This window comes from Chinchilla lanigera, unplaced genomic scaffold (assembly GCF_000276665.1).
Source record: "Chinchilla lanigera isolate Chin_1 unplaced genomic scaffold, ChiLan1.0 scaffold00029, whole genome shotgun sequence".
NCBI lineage: Eukaryota > Metazoa > Chordata > Mammalia > Rodentia > Chinchillidae > Chinchilla > Chinchilla lanigera.
Window position 1 is genome coordinate 10,582,828 of NW_004955430.1, and position 22,717 is coordinate 10,605,544.

The 22,717-nt window shown below is 36.7% G+C and overlaps 1 protein-coding gene across 5 annotated transcripts in view; it reads right to left on the bottom strand.

The window, feature by feature from the left end:
- Positions 1–4,711: 4,711 nt before the first annotated feature.
- Satb1 (SATB homeobox 1) overlaps positions 4,712–22,717 on the bottom strand; it is a 96,349-nt gene continuing 78,343 nt past the window's right edge. For 4 of the 5 annotated variants that reach the window (XM_013515672.1, XM_013515671.1, XM_005387457.2 and 1 more), the window contains exons 10-11: positions 8,701–8,904; positions 4,712–6,460 (exon numbers count right to left, since the gene is read on the bottom strand). In XM_013515672.1, the coding sequence (XP_013371126.1) occupies positions 5,948–6,460; positions 8,701–8,904 (717 nt within the window). In that variant the 3' untranslated portion in view covers positions 4,712–5,947. The remainder of the gene's footprint in view (positions 6,461–8,700; positions 8,905–22,717) is intronic. The other variant, XM_005387458.2, reaches the window with a different exon arrangement.

Genomic DNA, 22,717 nt, shown 5'->3' on the forward strand with positions numbered 1-22,717 from the left:
AATGATTGATACCAAATACCTCTGCTAACTTCACTATAGCAAAGAATTATTAATTAAGTTCTTCAGTTAAAAAATAAGCTTACTAGACTGTATTGGAGCATAATTTAATATAGTTTGAAATATATGCATAACCAAACAGTTATCTTTTTATTATGTTATTTCTATTTCTTGAAGCACAATACTCCATTTAAAGATTTTTTTTTCTCCCTAGGCAAAGATTTCAGTCCTTTTTAATTTAGTCTTTTTGGGCATGTTGCAGATATTCTCCCTGTGTTTTTCAGGTCTATTGTAGTCAAGCCAATTTTTCATTTTCTTTGCTTCTCACCTGTTTCTGTCTATTTATTTGTGTATAAGATGTCAAAGGAAAATGAAAAGTAACACCTCAAAATACCACCTTGAAAAAGAAAATGCCAACAAATTCTTTTCTGCACCTGAAGCTTTTAATTCTTTAATCCACCAAGGAATGTTGCTTAATTACATATTTTATTATGCATAACTGAAAATTATGTACTTTAGTTTCAACAATGATATGAAAGCACGTATTGTTTATAAATAAAGAGGCTGGTTTGTCTCTTTTTATGCAACAAATATTTGTGGAATCCTCACAGGTTTTGCTTCTAAAACTTGGCTTTTAGAAAACTGTTCTGAGAAACAACTTTAAGTTTTAATATTTTCTCTAGAAATCAGCGATCTCATTACTTTGCAAAAATATGATGATATCATAATACTATTGTGGGCAAAAATCACTGCACAATTGAGTGTTTTTGTATTGGCTTCATCTTAATTTTAACAAGTTTTATACAGTGTTTATTAATTGAAAAATGTTATGATAATTACGCTGAGGGATGAATCCATGGGAGTTCATTATTTTTACTCTTTCATGTCGGTTTGAAAATTTCCACAGTAAAGTTTGTTTTTAAAACATACTTGATGTGTGTAGATTTCATACCAGGACAGCAGAATTTTAGGATTAACATTTTATGATGAAACTTGATTTTAATTACTTAATGATCAACTTTTCCAAATTAGTAAAATACATTTTACATTTGTTACATATTTCTGCAAGTTTTGAGTTACAATTAGTTCTTTCTGCATGTGAGAAACCTTTCACTAAGCATAAAATAGAAATCTGAAGACAGAAGACTGGATTTGAGAATAATGTGATCACTTAACAGCTGAACAAATCAGTTGACCTGTTTGAATTTCTCTTTCCTGGCCTTTAAAGTAAGAATTTCAGTGTCTGCATTAACTGTGTCATAATGCAAAGGAGAGCTTGAAACAAGGTAAAATGAAGCATTCTATAAATGCTGCTAGTGCCTTTTAAACATGCTCAGGACAATGCTAGGAAAGAGGCCCCAGAAGGTAGGACACCTTTGTACTAGATTGCGCAAGACAAATACTGTACTTAGAATGACAACCGGAAACAAACGTGGAATCTGTGAAACCTGTTTCCACATAGATGCTGTTCAACACGTTTGAGCTCTGGACAAATGCTTATTTGTGTCACAGTGCTGCCTATGCAATGAATTAATGGCCATATTTAAATACGCAAAACTTAGGGCTGGGGATTTAGCTCAGTGGCAAACGCGCCTGCCTGGCAAGTGCAAGGTCGTGAGTTCGGTTCCCGGTACTGGAGAAAAACCAAAAAAATAAAAAATAAAAAAAAAATAAATAAATACGCAAAAATTTCTCCAGCATTCTCATCAAGCAGACACTGTTGGTTCCTCCATGAGTGGAGCATTAGAGCAACATGTGGGACATCTTTCTTTTTTTGGGAGGGCATGAACCAAAGACAGTCACTGTAATGAAAACTTATTGGAATGTATTTCTGATTCAACAGTAAAGAAATAATATTCAACACCTAACTTTGGGCAAAATATGTCACTTCAGAACTGCTCTGCAAATGTTTATTTTGCAAGGCAACAAATATACTGGTCCACTGCATTTCCTCACCAACCACACCTGCAGGTGCTATTCAGGAAACAGCCCAGGTCCAGCGCTTTTGACCACGGTAGGTACAGAAGAAGCTGAAAATAACATAAAAGATGGCGTCTTACACCAAAGCAAGGAGCTGCGATTGGATTTTGATAGTGTTCTTTTGATAAAATTGTCTGGAATAAATATACATATATAGTCCAGAAGAGTAGCATTATGTAAGAAAGGCTTAAAAATGTTGATCTTCTTTTAGACATTAATTTCAAGCTATTTTTTTATTTAACATATGGTACTGTTAAACAAGTATAGTATGCTGAACAGTTGCCTTCCACATTTCTTTAATAAGGGCATATTTTATCAAAATGTGCATAATAGATTGTAGTTCGGCTTCTGCGAAGACATGCAACTATTTAATATTTACATTAAAAGGATTGCCTCAGAAGAAACACCCAATCCATATTTCCCCTTAAAGAGTAAAAAAATATATTTATAAGGTAGACTATATTATCAATATTTACTTCTATTTTAGATGACTAACATTTTGGACTTCTGTTGGTTTCCACACTATCATGCAAATTTCTGGCTTGCTTTAACACGATAGTCCTACTTTTGTCACTATTATTATATGGTATACGCATTTTAAATTGTTCTCTTCGAAAATATCACCAGGCAGTTCAGAATATCTCATTTATTGAAAATACTGTGACAATCAAGGACCTTAATATCAGCCAGATGTTAACAATGGGAACAGGGCAGTATTTAATAATGGAATGGATGGGATTCTCATTTGTACTGATCCACTGAAATGTTTTCTACCCAAGCTATATATTTTGGAGAAGCACAGTTAGATATAGTTATCACTAGGAAAAAAAAAAAAAACTACTCTTAAGTTCAGAATTTCTTAGTACTAAATACTAATCAATACACATCTTATATATAATATGTACAGACTTTATCAAGTGCCACACAACTAGGCCACACATATTAGTTACCTCGGTTTTCAAAGGTTATGTGTTAACTCTGCATATCGTGTGGCAAGGAGATACTATCAACATTATTTTTTGCATAATGTGCAAGTATTATATGGCCACAGAGTGTAATACAAATTAGTGGCAAAGTGCTGAGTGAAGGAATCCACGACAGATTCAGATGCACAAGGTTGACTATTACCCGTAAACTACCTGACTCTGCTAAGGTCTTTAACAGCACAAAGCACTATGTCATAGGCCCAGCTTTCAAAAGTGTCTGGAATACTTGGACACAGTGAAACTTGTTAAAGGAATTTCAAGCAACAAACAAGAGCGATGGCAAGGGTGATAAATGACACTGGGGGAAATGATAGGATCACTTGGACAAATCTCTGAAAAAACCTGCTGTCTTCCCTGAAAATTATTTTGCTCACTCTATCATGACCATGGTTATTAATATGCACTTTAATTAGCAAAAAATCATGCTGACTTTAAAATGTTAAAGTTTTAAATGTTAAAAAGTTTTTTAATGCTAAAAAAAAATTAAAGCAAAATTTGACTTCTTCTGTTTGTCTTTGAAAACATTTCAAAAAGAATTTAGGTTATTAAAAATGTAAAATTGTACTTGCAACCCTATTTGTTCCAAAAATTTATTAAACTTCCTATCTATCTGACACCTTATGTTAAGTGTTGGACTGGTTTTAAAGAAGACATCAATTCTACTTGATGCTAATCTATGCCTTCTCTCTTGAACTTAGGGAAAGAAGATACATTTTTATCTTAATGGCATACTAGTTTCTATTTTAATGCGTGAAATTTAGTTGCTATTTTCTTAATTCAAATTCCTTTGGCTCAAATAATTACTCTTCTGAACTCTAACGAACAAAGTTTGGAGTTTTTTTTCTCATAAAAAGAAAGCAGTTTGCAACAAATCAGCAGCCTTCAGATTAGCCGAGCTGTGCTTCAAAAGTAAATGGAACTTTGAAGATTTATCAAGAGTTCTCAATGATCCCATTCAGTTCCTTAAGTAAAAGGTCAATTTTAAAGTTGTCCAGTTGCCTACCAATGAGCTCCTTGGGGCTTGTGCAAATGGTAGGCAAAACAAGAAAGGGCGACTGCCGAACCCCACCTCCAGGAACCCAGATACCCCTAACATGTAGGGTGCTGTAAGAAGAGGAAGCAAAAGATAAAAAGACAAACAAAAAGCATCAAGAACTGCAACGCTGGTCTGAATCCTGTGATCATATTTACTAAGGTTGTATGTTGCAAGAATTTTAAAGATTGTGATGAAATTCCAGGTATGTTATTTTCTTCATGTAGTCTTAGTTATGACATATGCAGTGAACTGAGCTACTTTCTTAAAAGCAAAACAAGGCTTACTAAAAGGTTATAACACACTTTCCATTTTCTATTTTATGTTACTATTTAATGGCCTTTAAAAATATACGTTAGCTTAAGGAAAAGTGCTGTCATACTTGAAAGACTGTGAAATAAAAGTAGATGAATCAATTTTAATTAATTAACTATTAAAGACTAGATTCACGTTTCTGCTGGAGTCTTCATTGCCCTATCTCTGTTTATTAAGCAAAATGTTAGCCCCAAACAGGTTACTATCATCACTGTAAAATTTCACACCTATTAAAAATGAGCATATGTTTGTGATTTAAATTTACAGTGTTCCAAGTGACTTTTCAGTTGTCCTTTTTAAAAATCAGTAAAATATCTCCAAGTATTAACATGCATCTAAATGAGGGCCGTCCTTTGACTTTGTTATAGCTATTTCACATAAGCAGACAAACCCTACTATGTCATACCATACAAACAATTTTAATTGTGTAGTTACAGTCAATAACCACTCCTATTCAGAACATTTCTGCATAAAGAAAATTGTGATACACTTATAAAAACAGCCAGCTGTAACAAAATAGCTGGTGTTTTCATAGCCATAAACTCATAAAAAAGAAATACACCTTTATACAGAAATTTTATACAGATGTAGCTTTAAAATTGATTGTAAACCAAAGGAAGACACATTGCAAACATCAATTATTTTCACATTAATTGCATAATTTTCTAAGGTGATCTATTAGTTTATTTACCTAAGCTTATTTGCATGATAGTAAAAATTGCATACAACAGTAAGAGTGAAGCTTATAGTATGAATTGCTTGGATAACATAGAGCACTTTTTATAGGCAACTGTGTAAAGCACATTTTCTCTATTTAAAACTTTTAAGACACTTTGTTTTACTGCCCATCAAAATACATTTATAAATAGAAAAGAATCAGTATGGTAACAAGAGAAGCAATATTGCGTTTAACGGAAACTTCCAAAAAATTAATTACAACATGACGCTGCAGGATCTACAAATAAATAATGAGGACTAAATTGTGTTTCACATTTTCTTTTCCTTTTTTTTTTTCTAAAAAAAAATATCATGTAACAATGAGAATGAAAAAAATTACAGTGAACTTTTATTCCCAAAATAAAAACAAATTTGAATTACGGCAGTGCCATATAATACAAGGCATTTGTTGGCATATGTCATCTTTAAACTGCATTCCACAGTCTATAGTTCTTTTGTAACATACAATAGAGGAGCAAGTTCTTTTTTTTTTCTTTTTTAAAATAAGGTGTGAGTTTTCAAAGATCAGTGTGAAGTGTTACAGAAATAACTGAAGAATAGGAAATCATAATCACAGAAGTTATAATGCTTGTTTGAGGCTCCAGAATAATAATAATTTAAAAAAATCTCTGGAATCATGCTTATGGGGTACACACCTTAGTGCAACCCTTGAACACAAACTTTAATACCAAACAATCCTCGATGCTTCACCTGGGACTGCCAAGCAGTTTATAAAACAGAGCAAAACATTTAGTGCAGTCTGTACTATCCTTTCCCAACTGTTCTGTTTGTGCAAGTTTCTGAAGATTCATTGGTCAAACAATGAACAACAAAGGTTTTCTGAACAAATACAAGGTGGACTTTCATTTTATTAGTAAATACCAGTGGCACTGTTGAATGAAAATAATACTATGATCTCTCAGTCTTTCAAATCAGCATTAATGTCTGTGTTTCCTTCCACTGATAGCTCTTCTTCTAGTTTCACTGAGAAAAGGGTGTTAGCATTTTTATCTAGGACACTCTCTTCTAAATCCTTCAGCAACTCCTCCTCTTTATATTCTGCCACATCCACTTCCAGCCCCGAGTTGTCCTTCAGTTTGCCATGGTGCTTGAGATAGTACCGCTGGTTCTGGAAGAACTTGATGATGGTGTACTTGGGGAGGTCGAGCTGGGCTGACAGAGTCTGGATAGCCTCCTCGTCTGGGTATAGGCCCACGTCTTGTATGAAGCTCTGGAGGATGCCCAGGGCTTCCACTGAAATTTTGGTTCGTGGCCGGGTCTTCTGCCGGTTCTCCTCATCAGACTCAGCGGGCGAGGCCACGGTGGGCTGCCGCGGGGGAAGCCGGGGGCCTGCCTGTGCCTGTGGCTGCGGCTGCGGCTGCGGAGGGGCTGGTGGCTGCTGCTGCTGTTGCTGCTGTTGCTGCTGCTGCTGCTGAAAAGAAACAAGCAATCAGAAGCTCTGTTCCGGCATCGCACACAAAGCCGTCTAGAATTAGAAAGGAAGTACTTGTGAGCCCCACGTATACAGTGGCTTCTTTAACCAGAACAAAGATTCAGGGTGAAAAGTCAGGACAGCTAAGTGGCCCATAGCATTCAGGACAGAAAAAAACAAAGCGACACGAAGTAGGAAGATACAAATTAGTACAGCTCTCAGGGGCTACTGTGCTTGCTTATCAGCATCAGCAGAGGAGGAGAAAACTGAGCACTCTGAAAATGTGACACATAAACTTCACCAGGACATACGCATCAAAGGCGAAGACAGCAAAGCAAACTATGATGTAAATAATTAACAAAGATGTGAAATGAAGATTGAGAAGCGAGTATTTCAAAGACATTCTAGAAAGGTGAGCTACAGGGGAAAGAAAGTTGTGTTTTGTCCCCTTTCATCGGATGGCTAAAACATTGAGCAAAAACAGAAGAAGAGCACCTGCTCTCGTTTAGCACTGTGTCTTACAACAAGTCCAAAGGATGTTCGAGAGGCTCCCGTTTGTGAATTTTCTATCAGACAGTTCCAATTAAATACACGCAATTCCTTTCAAATTGCACTAGGGTGACTTTCATGTTTTTTCTTAACCAAAAATAAAGGTTCATTCCAAACGACGGCTAGCAAATTGTTTTGTCTACAGTAAACTCAGATGTGATTAGGATTTAAATTTAGTGTATACACTTTCTCATAATTAGTATCTGTATATGTGCTGTAATTTCCATGCACAATTATACATAACAAATGTGTGACACATCCGTCTGCTATATGCTCGATATCCGTAATTCTTACCAGCAAAGTAAATCGGTCTGAATATGTGGCAAAATATTACATTTGTACTATGCTTAAGCATTTCCTTTTATCCCAAGAAGCAATTTTATTAAAAACAATTTACATTTCCAAACAAGTCCTATTTTTATTACTTAACATATATCTTTCTTTTGTTTTTTGCTAAAACAGTAAGGTTTTCAGGCTTTCACGATTATTTTAGTGCTTGATATCCTCAGGGATTTTCTTTTCCAATTTGTTTTATCTTTAATACATACTCAAGGATATTTTTTCCTGGTGGGTGGGTGGGTGGAAGATGAAGATGTATGTGTGTATGTGTGTGTTTCTTTGTTTATTTTCCACAGTAATACTAAAAAGTAATGCAGATGACTGAACAGAGAGTACAATTTTAAGGACTCAGGAAGGCAACAGCTAAACACATCCCTTGGATTCGACAGAAATAAGTTATACAGCTCACATTCAGTTAAAGCATGCCTTCTTAAGCTACTGAGACCACAGGAGTCCCAACAAAGTGCCTGGTCCCAGAATCTGTCAATGTGTTCTCAGGGATGGTCCCTCAGTGGATGGATGGAGACAAGTTCCTTGACAGGACATAGCAAGCACAAAGCTGGACCTGCTAGCACAGGGCTCTTTGGCCACTGCTGTGGTAACACCTTCACACATCTGGAAGTTCTGAGTAAGGGAGCAGGTCATTATGCTACCCGGGTCTCTCTTTCTTGCAGGATAGGTAACGTGCCTGCTCAGCTGAGGGGCAGCACTAAAACACGGTGCAGGGGCCGGCAGGCCTGGCAAGTAAAAGCCTCTAGACTCCTTTCCCAAGCACGATGGGAGAGGGGCTCTAAAGGAAAGAGCAACGGACACGGCTCACCCCTCACCTGCACTCTGAGGGTGTAAGGAGACAGCCACAAGCTCAAGGGAGTGTTGAGGAGCTTAAAGCAGGAGTCCAGTTAGATTTCCCTCCCCTCTCTGGACAGAATCCAAGGCATAAAATTGTGATTCTACAAACTTCCTCTATAGAACAGCAATAATTTCTCTCCTCGGGGGCAGTAAGGTATTAATTAAAAAATGGGTGATGTTTCAAATGCTGAATTTTGAAAACAAAGAATTTCTAAGCATTCACAGACAAATCCCAACACTGACAAACACGCGTGCCGAACAACAAGTGAAAAGGGGGTTTCTGCCACCGTAGGGGTGGGGACGCGAGGGGAGAACACAGAGCCCACGCTGGTAAAAATATGTTAATTTTCCTTTCAGCCCCCTGAGCAAGATGGTAGTATATTGTTATCTTTCACTAAAAAGCCTATGTTTAGACTGGCAGGAAGGAGAGAAACGCTAATTTCCCTGCTAAGTTTAAAGCTTATTTACTTAGTGCTATATTGAATTGGCCAAGGTAAACGAACCTGAATCTGCTCTGCTGGAACATGGATGATGTGGGGCGGCCTGTCGCCATGGTGATGCACAGCACTGCTTTCCTGTTCATAGATGGCATCCCGCTCTGGCTGAGGAAGACTGAGGAACCTCCGGATCATGGACAGGTTCTCCCACAGGGTCCTGTTCTCGGGAGAAGGATCTTCCTTCCAGCGTAACAGCTCACACAACCATCCCTTCGAGATAAGGGAATAATAGGTCAATCCATGTTTATGGGGTGGAGGCTGGCATTTTCCATTAGGAGCTAAGAAGGAAAGACCCCACAAGTTAACTTTTCCGTATGTTCACAGCACTCCAGACTGCTTTAAAAAATTTCTTTTACCCTGTTAGAAAGGGCAGCTCTGGCTGCTGAAAAAGCAGGCTCTATGTCTCAGCATTCGGATTTGTACCCTGAAGTATGAACATTATTTTTCACACTCCAAACACAAGACAGTATTTACCATGCGATGCTGCAACACGTGAAACAGGAGAACAGCGAAGAGGTGCGCTTGTACTCTCGCCCAACCCCTGGTCTGAAGGTGGCCGCCTGGGAACACTGAAGGTATTTAAGAGGAGGTGGAAGAAATTCTAGGAATACACTTTTCTAAAAGGCTTTCCTAATCAGATACTTTTTGTAGCAGAAAGAAAGCTGCATGAAAATCTGTGTGTGTGTGTGTGTGTGTGTGTGTGTGTGTGTGTGAGAGAGAGAGAGAGAGAGAGAGAGAGAGAGAGAGAGAGAGAAAGAGGAGGAGGGGCATGTGCAACTGTGTGAGCACAAACAACGTTCCGTGTCAGCATAATGGTTATTAGAAGGGGCATTAGAAGAACACCCATTTACCCGAATTACCTGAACGAATACTGACTAAATTTAATAATCATCTTCTCCAAGGAAGAGCTTTCAAAAGAAGACTTCAGAGTTCTACTTTTTTGCCTGCTGCAAAAGGAGCACAGGATTTATGAGGTAAGAATTTTAATAGGTTTTCTGGGGTAAGAGAGAAGGAAATGTCCAATGAATGCCAAAATCTGAACCTGAGATACCCTGAACCCCACATGGTGATCCTAGGGTTATTAAGAACTGAGGCGTCCTTCACTCTGGTTGCCACGATGGACACAAAATAACAGGGTAGAGAAGAAAGAGGAAGGTTTCCCACCCAGATATCCCTGACCAAGGCAGTCATCCCTCGGGTGGTGTGTTGCCTGCTAACAGCTATGAGCTGTATCTGCTGTGGAAAAATATCATGCAGCCACCACACCTATAGATATGACTAGGAAGGCTGCTCTACTTCCTGCCAGGTCCCAGCAGTGACTGGCTGACCCTACTGTAAAAGGCCCCACCACCAGCCCAAGTGAAGAGCTCACTCTGCCCTTCAAGTTACTCTCTAGAGACAGTCATCCCACCATTCTTTTGTTCCCTTCCCCTCCTTCTAGGCCTAGTTGTTATCTGAGGCCATATTCTTATTGGACCCTCCTCCTCCCTATCCTTCCTCCCTCCTCATCAAATCCTAAGCACCTGATTCCATATCCAAGGGTCTGCTCTAAGGGAACCTGACCCAAGATAAAGGGGTTTCTTGAACATTTCAGTAAGTTAAGTTGATGTGAATGGACACAGTAGTGTCTTCAGCTATGTGATTTTAAGATTTAATGAGGGAGGGTTTCATTCGACTTTTTATAGTACTGCGTGATGCAACCAAAACATGGTATGAATTTTCTTCCTTCCTCAAATGGAACCATTAGAATATTCTTCTGAATGTATACACAGTGGAAAGAATTGAGGTCTGCTCTCCCCAAAATGGCCAAGCTGAGAGACTGTAAAGGAAACATGGAAACTGACACATTAGATTCCCACCTACTAACCAGCTAACAGAGACTGCTGCCAAAACCTCGAGATCAGCCAACTTTTCTAAGTGTTGTGAGTCTCTAATCAACAAGTATTTTAATTAAACAAATATATATACGGGGATGGCCATGCAGTCCTGCACTCATTCAATGCCACTGAATGTACAATTTAAGGTGAAGAGAGCAGGCAGTAAAATTAAGATTTTTCTGAAAGAACACTAGCTAAGTAAAATTTTTTAAAAAATCATCTCTGGGGGCTGGGGATTTAGCTCAGCGGCAAAGCGCCTGCCTGGCAAGTGCAAGGTCGTGAGTTTGGTTCCCGGTACCGGAGAAAAACCAAAAAAAAATAAAAAAAAAAAAAAAAAATAAAAAATCATCTCTGTTATGAAGTGTCACTGAACAGGTTTCTCTTCTAACCACAGCAATTTTATGCTTACTCCCAGTATATTGTAAATAAACTAAATTTATGTGAATACAGTATTATTCACCTAACAGTATTTGAAGCACCTGCATATGGTGCCCTAGAGACATTTATTTAGCTTTTATGGATAAATATTTGCTATCTGAATTAAGCAAAGTACCATATATTTTCATACATCTAAGCTATTTTGTTATATTTCTAAATTTTATTGCTGTGTAGGTTTTAGATACATATCTTCCCATAGGCTTGAATATTAACTGTGGTGAAGAATATTTTCTCTTTCCCCCTTCTCTGCATCCTTTGGCTATGACAACTGACAGGACCCCTATATACCTGAACACAGAAAATCATACAATTTTATTTATCTTTCAAGAGAAGTTAGAAGGTTCATTAAGGGCAGAGCAGAAAAGATTTTTTTAAACCTAGCTAGTAATCTACTATTGCAATAAATGCTAAATATTGAGATTCCACAAAATTTTTTTTTAGAAATAAATGGCTGTAACTAAAAATTGCTAAAAGTTAAATTAAGAATGAATCATGCAAGAAAAGCTTCTTGGAGAGAACTGAAAAATTCCAATAATTTTTCAACAGCCTTTAGAGACTTTTAAAAGTAACATAGAGATCAGTTAACACTTGGATGTATGTGAAAAAAAACATGTGGATCACAGATGTTCTTTGGAAAAGAAAATCATTAGTTCTTTTAAAATGGCTAATAATGACAGCTAATTCCTAAACAATCATACTCATGCTGGTTTAACAAATATTTCAGAAAAAGAGGTCTGACTCATTCAACAAATATTTTGCTTATATTGTCACTTCTGCATCTCTATACTTATAAGACAGATCCTTATTTTTATTAATTGCCCATGACTAACATAACATTTCCAGTAGTTTGCTATTAACCTCTGCTCTTAAATAATACTTCTAATTCCTTATCTAAAAATAATTCGATGAATTACAAGTTGAAGCATGTCTCCGCTAGCCTTTTAAGAGACACGATGATTTTAAGAGACTGAAATCAGATGCTTCTTAGAAAAAATTTTAACGGTGCAGCTGGAAACTGTTAGTTCTACAAGGGTATTCAAAAAAAAAAAGTGGTGGGGGAATGCTTTGCTTGATAGGCATCTCTCTTAAGAAATGGGAAAAAAAATAATGGAAAACAAATATTTTCTCACATTGGTCCTTTGTCAGCTTGGAATAAATGGGTTCGTTCCCAATTTGCACTGGCAAAAGTAAGGTTAATTCCTTCTAATACTATTTAAACACCTTGGAATATTCTATTAAAATCCTATCAATTGTGACTCTACTAATAATGACATGTAATTAATCTATGTTGTACAAGAAGTGACTAAAAATACCAAATGCTTTCTAATTTCCCACTATCTTTTTAGGTGAGTTTTCTGTATAAGATATTCTTCAAGCAAATAAACTCAGAAAGACAAGGCAGAGGTCAGAACATTGGCAGTATCTGACCAATACATAGAACAATTCCCCAAAGTACTGTGCTTTTCAAACGGTAACTGTATAGATTTACTTGGGATAAGAACTACAGGGAATGAAATGCAATACTTTGCTGCAAAATGTGAACATCACTGTTTTTAAGAGAAGTCACTGGGACTTGATGTACTTTAAAATCACAGGCAGGCGCAGTGGGAAACTACTCTCAAAATTAAATTAGATCACAACTGTCTTGAACAGCAGAAAAAAACAGGAGACTAACAACAGTCTTAAAATAACAAGACCCCTCCATTCTCAGAAAACTAAAATGGTACAAGGAACAACCTAAACTTTAAATGTAGTAAATTTGCCAAGCATCATTACACTGCATATAAAGAGGGCAAAATATAAACAGTAGCCACATGTAAATAAATTAGTGAAACTTTCAGGATGTTACTACTTTTCAAACTGACAAAGTTTAATTTGACACCTTCTGTTCTAAACCCTTTGTTTCTATTCAAAATCACGCCTTGAGCTGTTGCTATCAATCACAGCGCTCCCTCTATTACTTAAAAAAAAAAAAAAAAAAAAAACTGGCATGGACCCTGAATAAGCTGAAAATGCCATGCAGATGAATTCTGAGATAATGTGTTCAAACCTGTTACATACAACACAAATCCTGTAAAGTTATGTATTGTAAACCTACATTTATTGAGAACTAAAAGTCTTAAATCCATCTGCCACAAAGGAAATACTGTTATGTACTTTATAGTAACCAAGAACCATCTGCAAATGTCTTGCTACCATAAGCAAGACAGTGGTGCAAAAGATGCTAAACCTAAGACTGAAATAAATAACTTTCTTTTGACTGATTGTGGTTAGGGCCTTATTAAGCAAATGTAAGATTTAAAAAAAAAAAAAAAAAAAAGTAAAAGAGAAAATGCAGAATGACTGCCAAACCAGTACTGCAAAAAGCAAAACAAACTCAATGACAACACAATGACAATTTATTATGGTCCATGAAACACATGACTGTATGCTCATTTTAAAGGGAAAATTAGCAGTTCTAAACTCAATATTCTAATGATGTGCTTTACTGACAGAATCTTGTTGTACCACATTTAAATAAAAATCCTGGCACCTTCATCTCTCAGCTGTTAATTTCCAATCAAACTCCTCTCTGATTTCCACTCTACTCTTTTTAGAACAGTTAATTCAAGTCAGTTCGTTTCTAACATTTGAACAGATAAGGATGCACAATGACTTTACTTGAGTCAGGGAAGTAACATCCTCTGACAAATTAATTTATTGTATCTATGAAGCCTCTCACACATAAAGAGAGAACCCTTACAACGCCTGGTCTGTGACACAGCTGCAAGTTAATAACACAACTAGTTTTCCAGGGGAAAAGAGATTTTAGTATTCTCTGAGGGGAAAAAAGTCATTTAATGTAATATACATATATGTATATATTACCATTATGTACATATACGTTTTAAAACTAAGAGCTATAAAAAGAGAAAATGACAATTCTTGCTGCAACTAAGAAGGAAAAATACATTTTAAAAAATAGAATGGTAATTTGAGTTCTAAAAAGCAAAACATTTTATAGACGGTATTTATTTCCCCTCCCCCTCATCTTTTAGGTGTTATTTGCAGAAGTATTTTGTTCCAATCTCTGGGGCATATAGTATAATAATATATGATATTAAAAGGAATCAATCTAAATAGGAAAGTATTTGATACAAACATTTTAGTGGAAAGCATAAATTACATTTTTGCAAGTAGTAGGGACAAGGATTAAGTACATAATCCATTAAACCGTACTTCTAACAAAAAGTTCAGTATTGTAGACGAAACTACACCAGGCATTTTGAATGAGTACATTTTCAACAACTAACCATAAAGCTAGCAATTTATCATTCAGCAAATAATTTTCTACTTTTAAAAGAATCTGTAAGTGTTACTTATGCTAATGAAGATAGTTTTTAATCTGCCCACAAACATGCTAATAGAGGGCAATTTTTTTTTTTTTATTTACAAAGCTGTCGGCACTCAAGGGTAATTTCATATCAGTGTTCTATAAACCCAGGGAAAATGGGTTCTAATTGTCACAGTTACTGAATCCTTCACCTTTAGCATAACAGCTTAACAATATCACAGAAGACGCAACGTGACTAATGATGTTTTAAACCACCCCTTTAACACTGTAGAAGGGTTCCATTTTCACATCTTTTATACTCTGCACATACTGCACCTGAAATGTAGTATTTAAAAATATCATTTTGGGGGGGCCTTTATGCGGGCAGTCAAGACCTAATGGAAGAACAACCCCACTTGTGGGTGTGAGCCCCGGATGCTTCATGTGCCAACTTCCAATCCTTTTTCAGGAAGAATCCTGACACTTAGAATGGTGAGAAATAAAACACCAGCAAAGCAATACTGAAAGCATTTTAAATTATTTACTAGGTTAAAAGGGTGAAATGATACATTAAATACATCAAATTTCATCATCTAGGTCATTTTTTGGTAGCAAAGTGGTATTGATCTTTCCAAATGCTTAAAATTAACTATTTTCCAGAAGGTCATTATTTGATTAAAGGCATTAAAGATGAAGGCATGAAGCTATGTACTTTTTCTTCTTCCCCATTCAAATCATCATATAATTTAATAAAAACAATCCCATCATGTCCTGTAATAAAAACGCTTGTCTTAAGATATTGTTCTTTACCTAACATATTAACCTTTAAATGTTATGAAGTTCTTTAGAAAGAAAACCTTTGCTAAAGCAGATTATTCTATAACATAATGAGAGGCCCCCACCATTAACATTAATAAAGATACATGTTCTTCTCTATGGAATTAGTAGGAAATGCATTACTCTTTCTCTCCAGTTTAATAACATCTACTTTGTGTAAAGCGAAAGGAATCTCGGCGGGCACTGCAAGTAACTTTTCCTGCTAAGTTAACACTGGTCTTATTAAAGATAACACGGAAAATGAATTTGAACAGAGACGTACCAGTAAATGCAATTTCCATTCTAAAAGTAGCACATTACATCCAGTACCTTACTGAAAGATAGGCTTTAAAGAGAAATAGAGTTTAAAAGACATATATGTGTGTATATGTCCATGTAACTAAATACATTCTTTTTCAAGGTATGGATTCTAACACTTGTATTTGCTATAAAGAAGGAAAACTCACAGAAATATTTTAAATTGTTACTTCTTTTGGCACTAGGAAGTGAACCCAGGACCATGCTCACGCTAGAAAGGACCTTGTTACTGAGCTACATCCCCAGCCCTAATTATTACTATTTTGAATTCCTACACTGACTGTTCATAAACTCTCCTTCGATCCTTTGGTTTATTAAAAGGACTCAATATTTAAGCCAAAAGTGTGTGGGTTTCTATATTGGGGTAATAATAGGAAATGGCTTTCCAGAAATTTCTCACTGGAATAAATTTTGCCACTTTGTCAGTAAGAGGTTAAACAACTCTAGCAGAGTTTCTGGAGGTTTATTATTAGCATAAAAAATAATGTTTACACAACACAGGGAAAAGTTTCCATTAAAATTTAGTGCAGAGTCACATTGGTAAATGATCTTTATTTTTCAATTTCACTTAAAATTTAATCAGATAAAAAATGAAAATCATTTGTTTTCTATAGTTTTTATGTTTACCTCTTTTCTATCTCCTCTGAGCCACTGACTTTAGGGCATATATAAATATGGTAGTTTTTCTTTTGCTACAAATTGTTTGGTTCATAACAAGATTATCAAATGACAACCTGGCCAGAGGAGATATAAATGGTTCTTACTCTAAAAGGCTGTCAGACAAGGAAATCTCACATTTTAAAGGCTATTCTCAGAAAAAAATATTTCAGAAGAGGAAAAAAAAAAAGAGGACTAAAGATAAGAACACAGAACTTTAGACAATCCATTAAACTAGCAAGAAGATAATCACTTAATTTGACTTAAACAGAGAATTTCTAAAGAAGGTATCTATTTTATTTCCAAACATTAGATTTGGAAAATGCCTAATTTGTAAGTTCCATTTTTACATATACTTCAAAACTGTCTTCAGGATAGTTTCTTCAAAGCTGAAGCAAATAAAAATCTAGCTCGTATGTCTGATATTTGAATATGGGCTTTTAATGAAGAACGTCTTACCTGGTTTTCTTTCTCAACCAAACATATATTCTTGACATCACATAAATTTCAGTGATATGATCTGGCTCCTGTTTAACACTTATACACTCTGCCTTAAAACTGTAAATTCTCCTTTTCTCCCTACTCTTCATAGATGGTGTCATTCAAGAGCAAAAAAAATAACTCCCAAGTTTCATGCTACCATATTTTTATCAATTTTAGCCTCCACTCTGTCAGTAAGAACTATTCACTTCTTTCTGTTCTGACCGCTGGACTGGGGCATCTCTTCCCTGTAATACCCTCCTAAGTATCAAACACTCTTTCGTACTGTTTTCCAACAGAAATTTGTTTTGATTTCTGAGCAGAAAAGCCTTTAAGCAAGCACTCTTAACCTCCGGGGGAAAGCGTGGCACATCGGTGATGAGAACAGTTTTGATGAACACAGAACCAGCGTTATCACAAGAGCTCATGTAATGACTCCAAAAATAAATTAATCTCATGCTTACTTTGATCTGTGGAACTTGCTAATAGGTAAACACAAGAGTCGCATTAAGCTTCCCTGAATTTCCTTAGCCATATTTGAGATGCTGGTAGAAATGGGATCCCAGGATATAAATCACTGTGCTCATCTTCCACCTTCAAACTGCCCATCCCTGTCCCACTCAATCTGACTTCCAGTGGTTCCCCAAATGGGGAAGAAGCTCACCCTTTCCAGGGCTGCTTTTAAAGCTCCTCCCAACTGCCCTTCTGTCCTAATTAGGTACTGCCACCAAGCCCGTGGCAGTTCTGTTCTCCATTCTCCACATGGCTTTCATAGGAAAGGTTCTTCTAAATGAAGAGGAAGAACTGATGGGGCAAGGTAGTCACAGAAGCCTTCACTGATGAGGAGTGCAACCGACTGATTTTGAAGAGCAGGCACTATTTAAAAAGGAGAATAGTCGGAGGACAGGATGAATTTGCACATTGCTGGGAGAAGTACACCACTTGGATTTTCGATTGGCTATGCCTCCCACCATTGTTTGCTATAATTAACTCTTTATTGTACTTTCTTGACTTAGTTACTGTAACCTTTTGTCTATCTACTATACTTCAAAGGTCTACTTAAATCCTGGGTTTTAATTTGAATATGTGCTCAACCACTTACTAGCTTTGTAACTTTGGGCAGGTAACTCAGACTGGCAAGACCTCAACTATCTCCTCTGTAAAACAGAGTTTAATTTTACTACCTAATTTATGACCTACTGAAAACTGAGCTTGACTATGGAAGAGGCTTGGCACTTAGGACCAGTACCCTAAACATCAACTATTATTATTTTTGTCATTAGGACACTCGCTTCATTCCAAAGACCTAAGAAGTTAATGAAATTAATCAGTTACCACCTTCCAATCTAGACCTGGCACTTTCCTGCCACACCACATTTACCTCCTAGGTGTTTAATATCTGTCATTCAGCTAGTCTGGAAATTTATTTGAAGTATACATTGGTATAATTTTTCTGAAGTGCAATGTAAAAATGTACAATGTAGAAATATCTAGCTATCACCTTTAAAACACAAATGCCTTTTTTGATCCAATAATCCCACTCTTGAAAGTGTATTCTAAGGAAATGATAATGAAAGACATATACAAGTATTTAATTATAATAATGTTTACACTGGCATTATTTGTGACAGCAAAAGTTGAATTAACTTAAATATACCTCAATATAGAACTAATGATAAAGCACAAGACCAAATATAAGACATATACACACAAACATACATAGCTTTACATCCATAAATATACACAAAGCGTATGTATATGCATATAAAGAGCCTAAATGAGGATATCAGAAGTAGCTATTTTTAGATTAGGATTATAGATAATTTTATCTTCTTCCTTATGCTTGTATTTTCTGATTTCTCTATAGTGACTATGTACTGCTTTTATAATAAGAAATGTACAGCACATGATTTAATTAAAAATCAAAATGTCTGTTTCACCCATAAACGATCACAGTTTCCTATCAATTGTACTGCTTTGGAACGTCTCTTGGATTTGTCCTTTCCTTTCCTTCCCTTCGGCTCTGGTCCAGTCCTTTGGCATTATCCTCCATGCTCTAGTGGTGATAGTTTATTCCAGCCCACTCTCAACCTCGCCATTTGAGTTACACTAATATCACAAACCAAAGTCAACAAGAATAGCCCTCAGAGTAGCACAATCTTCCCTCCTCCAACGAGCATGCCTGGAAACACCCTGAAACTCGTATTTCAATGACTGTAAAAGCATGGTTGAGGAGTCACCACAGCAAACTGAACGGGCAATAAAACGAAGGGCTAGAGAAGGATGTAAGCGTGGCATATTCTGGGTCATTTAGTGGTGAGAAACTGTATCTATTTCTGCAATTCATGAGGGATCAGTGCATGTACGGTAGCAAAGTCCAACCGCATAAGCTCAAAATGAAGTTGCTACGTTTTAAAGAAATACAGTTCAAAGGGAGTGCAGCTTCCTAAGCCTAAGGAGCCGTGCCACACCAACAAAGGCTTCTGTCAAAGGCAAATGCGCGTGATCATTCTAAAAAGAAACTAAAGGGGCCAGGAGCGTGCCTTAGCCGTACAGTACCTGCCTCATACACATGAGGCTTTGAGTTTGATCCTCACCACTGTTAAAAAAAAAGAAAAAAAAGCTGAAGATAGGAAACTTTGTTTTTTCCCAAATCCCTCAACTCAAATGAATATACGCTCCTACAAAGTAAATTTCTTAACATGTTGCTTCCTAAAGTCACTGTTAAAAATCTGCAGTATTTATTTTCCTATTTCAAATTGTGAAGATCATTAAGGAAAAAATGTGGCTGAATATTCGTGTATGCCAAGTGTAAAAAAAATTATAAAACTAAGAACTCATAAAATGAATAATTTTTAGGTGATGATTTACCTGATTTGTTTGCTTACAAAAATAATTACTACTACCGTAGGTTGTTTTAAACAAATATTTCTACACTGCATTCTTAATTAATTTATATACAACTTTTCAACACTGCAGATATCTCCTAAAATGAACGATACTCCCCACTATGCATATTTAGGGGCTGGGAATTAAAAATTTAAATCTTCCCTCTATGATGTTCTAGGAGAGATAACAAAGAATTTTCAAAACAGGAGAAAGCAATCTGGGATTGTAAAAGTTATGGGAATCATATCCTAAGAGGAACAATCAAGCCGGGTCATTATGCGCTCTCAACTTATGATTTTGCTGATCAAGTAACACCCATTTTGTGGCCAAAACCCACATCATTTTATCCATTCTACAAACCTGCTAATCAGAAGTTGGCTTAATGTGCGAGACCCAAATCTTGTTGATTCACAAGTAGGCATTAAAAACAGAAAGCATAAATATTTCTGGAAGCATGATGTGGGTCCTGGTGGGCATGGCTGGGTTATAATTTTACCAATAAAAGGAGACAAGCCGGCTCTGCACATGCTGTCTCAGTTACTCCTCACGATCACCTTGGGGCAACAAGCACAGAGATGACCCAAGGGGAGAGTGGCAGGAGTGGGCTCTGACCCTACTCTGTCATCCGAGTCCCTTCCAGCTCGTCCTCCCATGGTCTCACACAAACTTTCAGAAATTATGCTGGCTCTGGTGAGGGCAAAATTGAGAGAACATGAAATACGCTTTTGAGTCATTCCATCCTTCCACAAATAATTACTGAGTGCTATCGATATGCCAGCTACTACGCAGGCAAAGAGATGTGGGAACATATATAATAGGGGTACACTCTGTCAGTGATTCATTCTTACTAGTGAGGTAAGAACTGCCTAAGCTTCAAGCTGAAGCTGATATAAAGGTGTAGTTTAATTAGCCACAGATCTGTAGTCTAGGGGCAAAGGCATTCTCCCACGAAATCTAGTATTATAGGTAGGTATCTAAATACTGAAGAAAACGTCAGTGAACTTTCTGTTTGAAATGGTACTGCAAGGACTATAACCTCTATATGATATGGAATGAAGGACAACCAAAAAATCAGCACACCAAAAGAACAACAGCTTTAAAAAATGTTTCCCAGGTAAATTCAAGAATTCTTTGGCTAATATGTTAAAAAATATAATTTTTTTCCTCTGCACAGTTTAATCACTAAGCTCATGCCTTTTGTGCCATGAACCCTTCCTGCAATCTGAAGCCCATGGATGTCTCTTCAGAGCAATCCTTTTATGGGCTGGAAATAAAATATGTAAGATTATAAAGAAAAGCAATTATACTGAAATATATAATCGGTTTATATATAACTTGGATAGGGGATGGGAGTGGGAATAAACCAATCTATCAAAAATCTGTGATGCGGTAATAGATGTGCTTCTTTATTAACACAGTAATAAGACTGAGGAACTGATATAATAATTGCTCTAATTTTTAGTGATGAGTAAACCTGATTTTTCAAGATACCTGCAACAACCTAATGTGATGTGAAAATACTTGTGATTTTATGGTTGCCTATGCTGGTAATCGAATCAAGTGCCAACTCTTCAGTGAAGAGGTTACAGAAGATGCATTTTTTTCCATCCAAGTTCATGGTCCCCCCGGGAAAACTAGGACACAGGTTAAGAACTCCTGAGTGGGATGCCTTCCTCACCCCGTGTGTGTATGCTTGCATGTGTATACACACACACATCACTTTTCCACAACTAACTTAGGTAAGTTCCTAGATTAGAGAAACTTGGTATTAATAGATATATGAAATAAATTTCCATGTTTGTTTGTTTTTTTTTTTTTCCCCTCTTAGAGATAGGTCAGGGACAAACAGTTAATCCCTGGCAGAGCAGTTCTCAGCTGGGTCCCAGGGTGCCCAGCGTTCACGTGGGGTGTTTCAGCAGTACCTTGGCTGTGTATACGTAGGATGGAAGTTGGTAAGGAGAGGTCCCCAGCCCACTCAATTCTTAGGTCAATCAAAATGAGGAAAAACTTTTATCTGATTTATATGTTTCAGTTCTGGATGAGATTTCATCCATAATACAACAGTTTTGCATCTTAAAAAAATGCTGATTGACAACTGGACTAGCACACATATACCATGTTCTTTTTCTGGTTCTTTAACAAACACGGGGGATGGTTTTATAATGATCAGCATTTTAACTTGATTAACTTCTTACCATGCCAGTAACTCTAAAGGTAAAGAATGTCTGCCAGAAGAGTAACACTAACAAAGTTTTTCAAAGACACATGGGTTTCTAAGTAGCATTGGAAAGGTGACAGGGCAGACACAGGACACAGGCAGACTGAGAACAGTGGCACACACATGCCAGGGTTGTGGGAGGGAGGGGTGCAGCTGGAGAGGACAGTGGTCCTTGCTCTACTCACTTTTCAAAAAGCAAGTGGCTAGAAAGTATTTGCCTTTTAGGCTGGAGGACCAGGCACAAGGGAACTAGTGTAATGGAGGATGAAAGAGAGAAAAGAAAAGAAATAGGAAAGATGGTAAAGCAGAGATTGGTAGAAAGCAATGGAGCACACAACTATCTCAGTTTATATCATAATGCGGAGCCACGCTAAACTTAGCCAGAAATATAAACACAAACTTCTGTCTGGAAATTGCACGTGATGGATAAGGCTTTTGTCCTTATGGTTATGGTTATCCAAGTTATTTACTTTCTTTAATCAAAATCCTAAAACAAAATCATTACCCATTAGACTATTACCCTTCCTCCAATTTCCAAACATACAAGCAAAAATTAATTGCAAGCCAAGAAAAAAGAAGGCAATTTAGACAGTAACAGCTTGGCATGGACTGACTTGCATTTCCTAATAACATTCGTCTGCTTGTGAATATATATTTTATTTACAGCCTTCACTTCCTTGACCTTATTGAAAGTAATTTTTTTCTTTATCTGCATTTCATTTAAATCACCAAATACTCCACTGAGCCAGTACTACCCATGACAAGCAGCACTCGTGTTGGTACCATGAATAAAACAGGTAAAGGTCTGAAGGAGACATTTGGGACAGACCCTTTTCAGCAGCTGTCAAATGCTACATGTACCAGTTCATGAACTTGCATATCAGGGTTTCAAGATCTGTTCTCAAATAAGCTGTCACTCCCTCTTTCCTTACCCTGTTCCAAACCTCTGATCTCTCACAGTAAAAACTTAGGATTCTCACTCTAACCGTATTTTCCTCTTTAATGTGCTATTCTTCC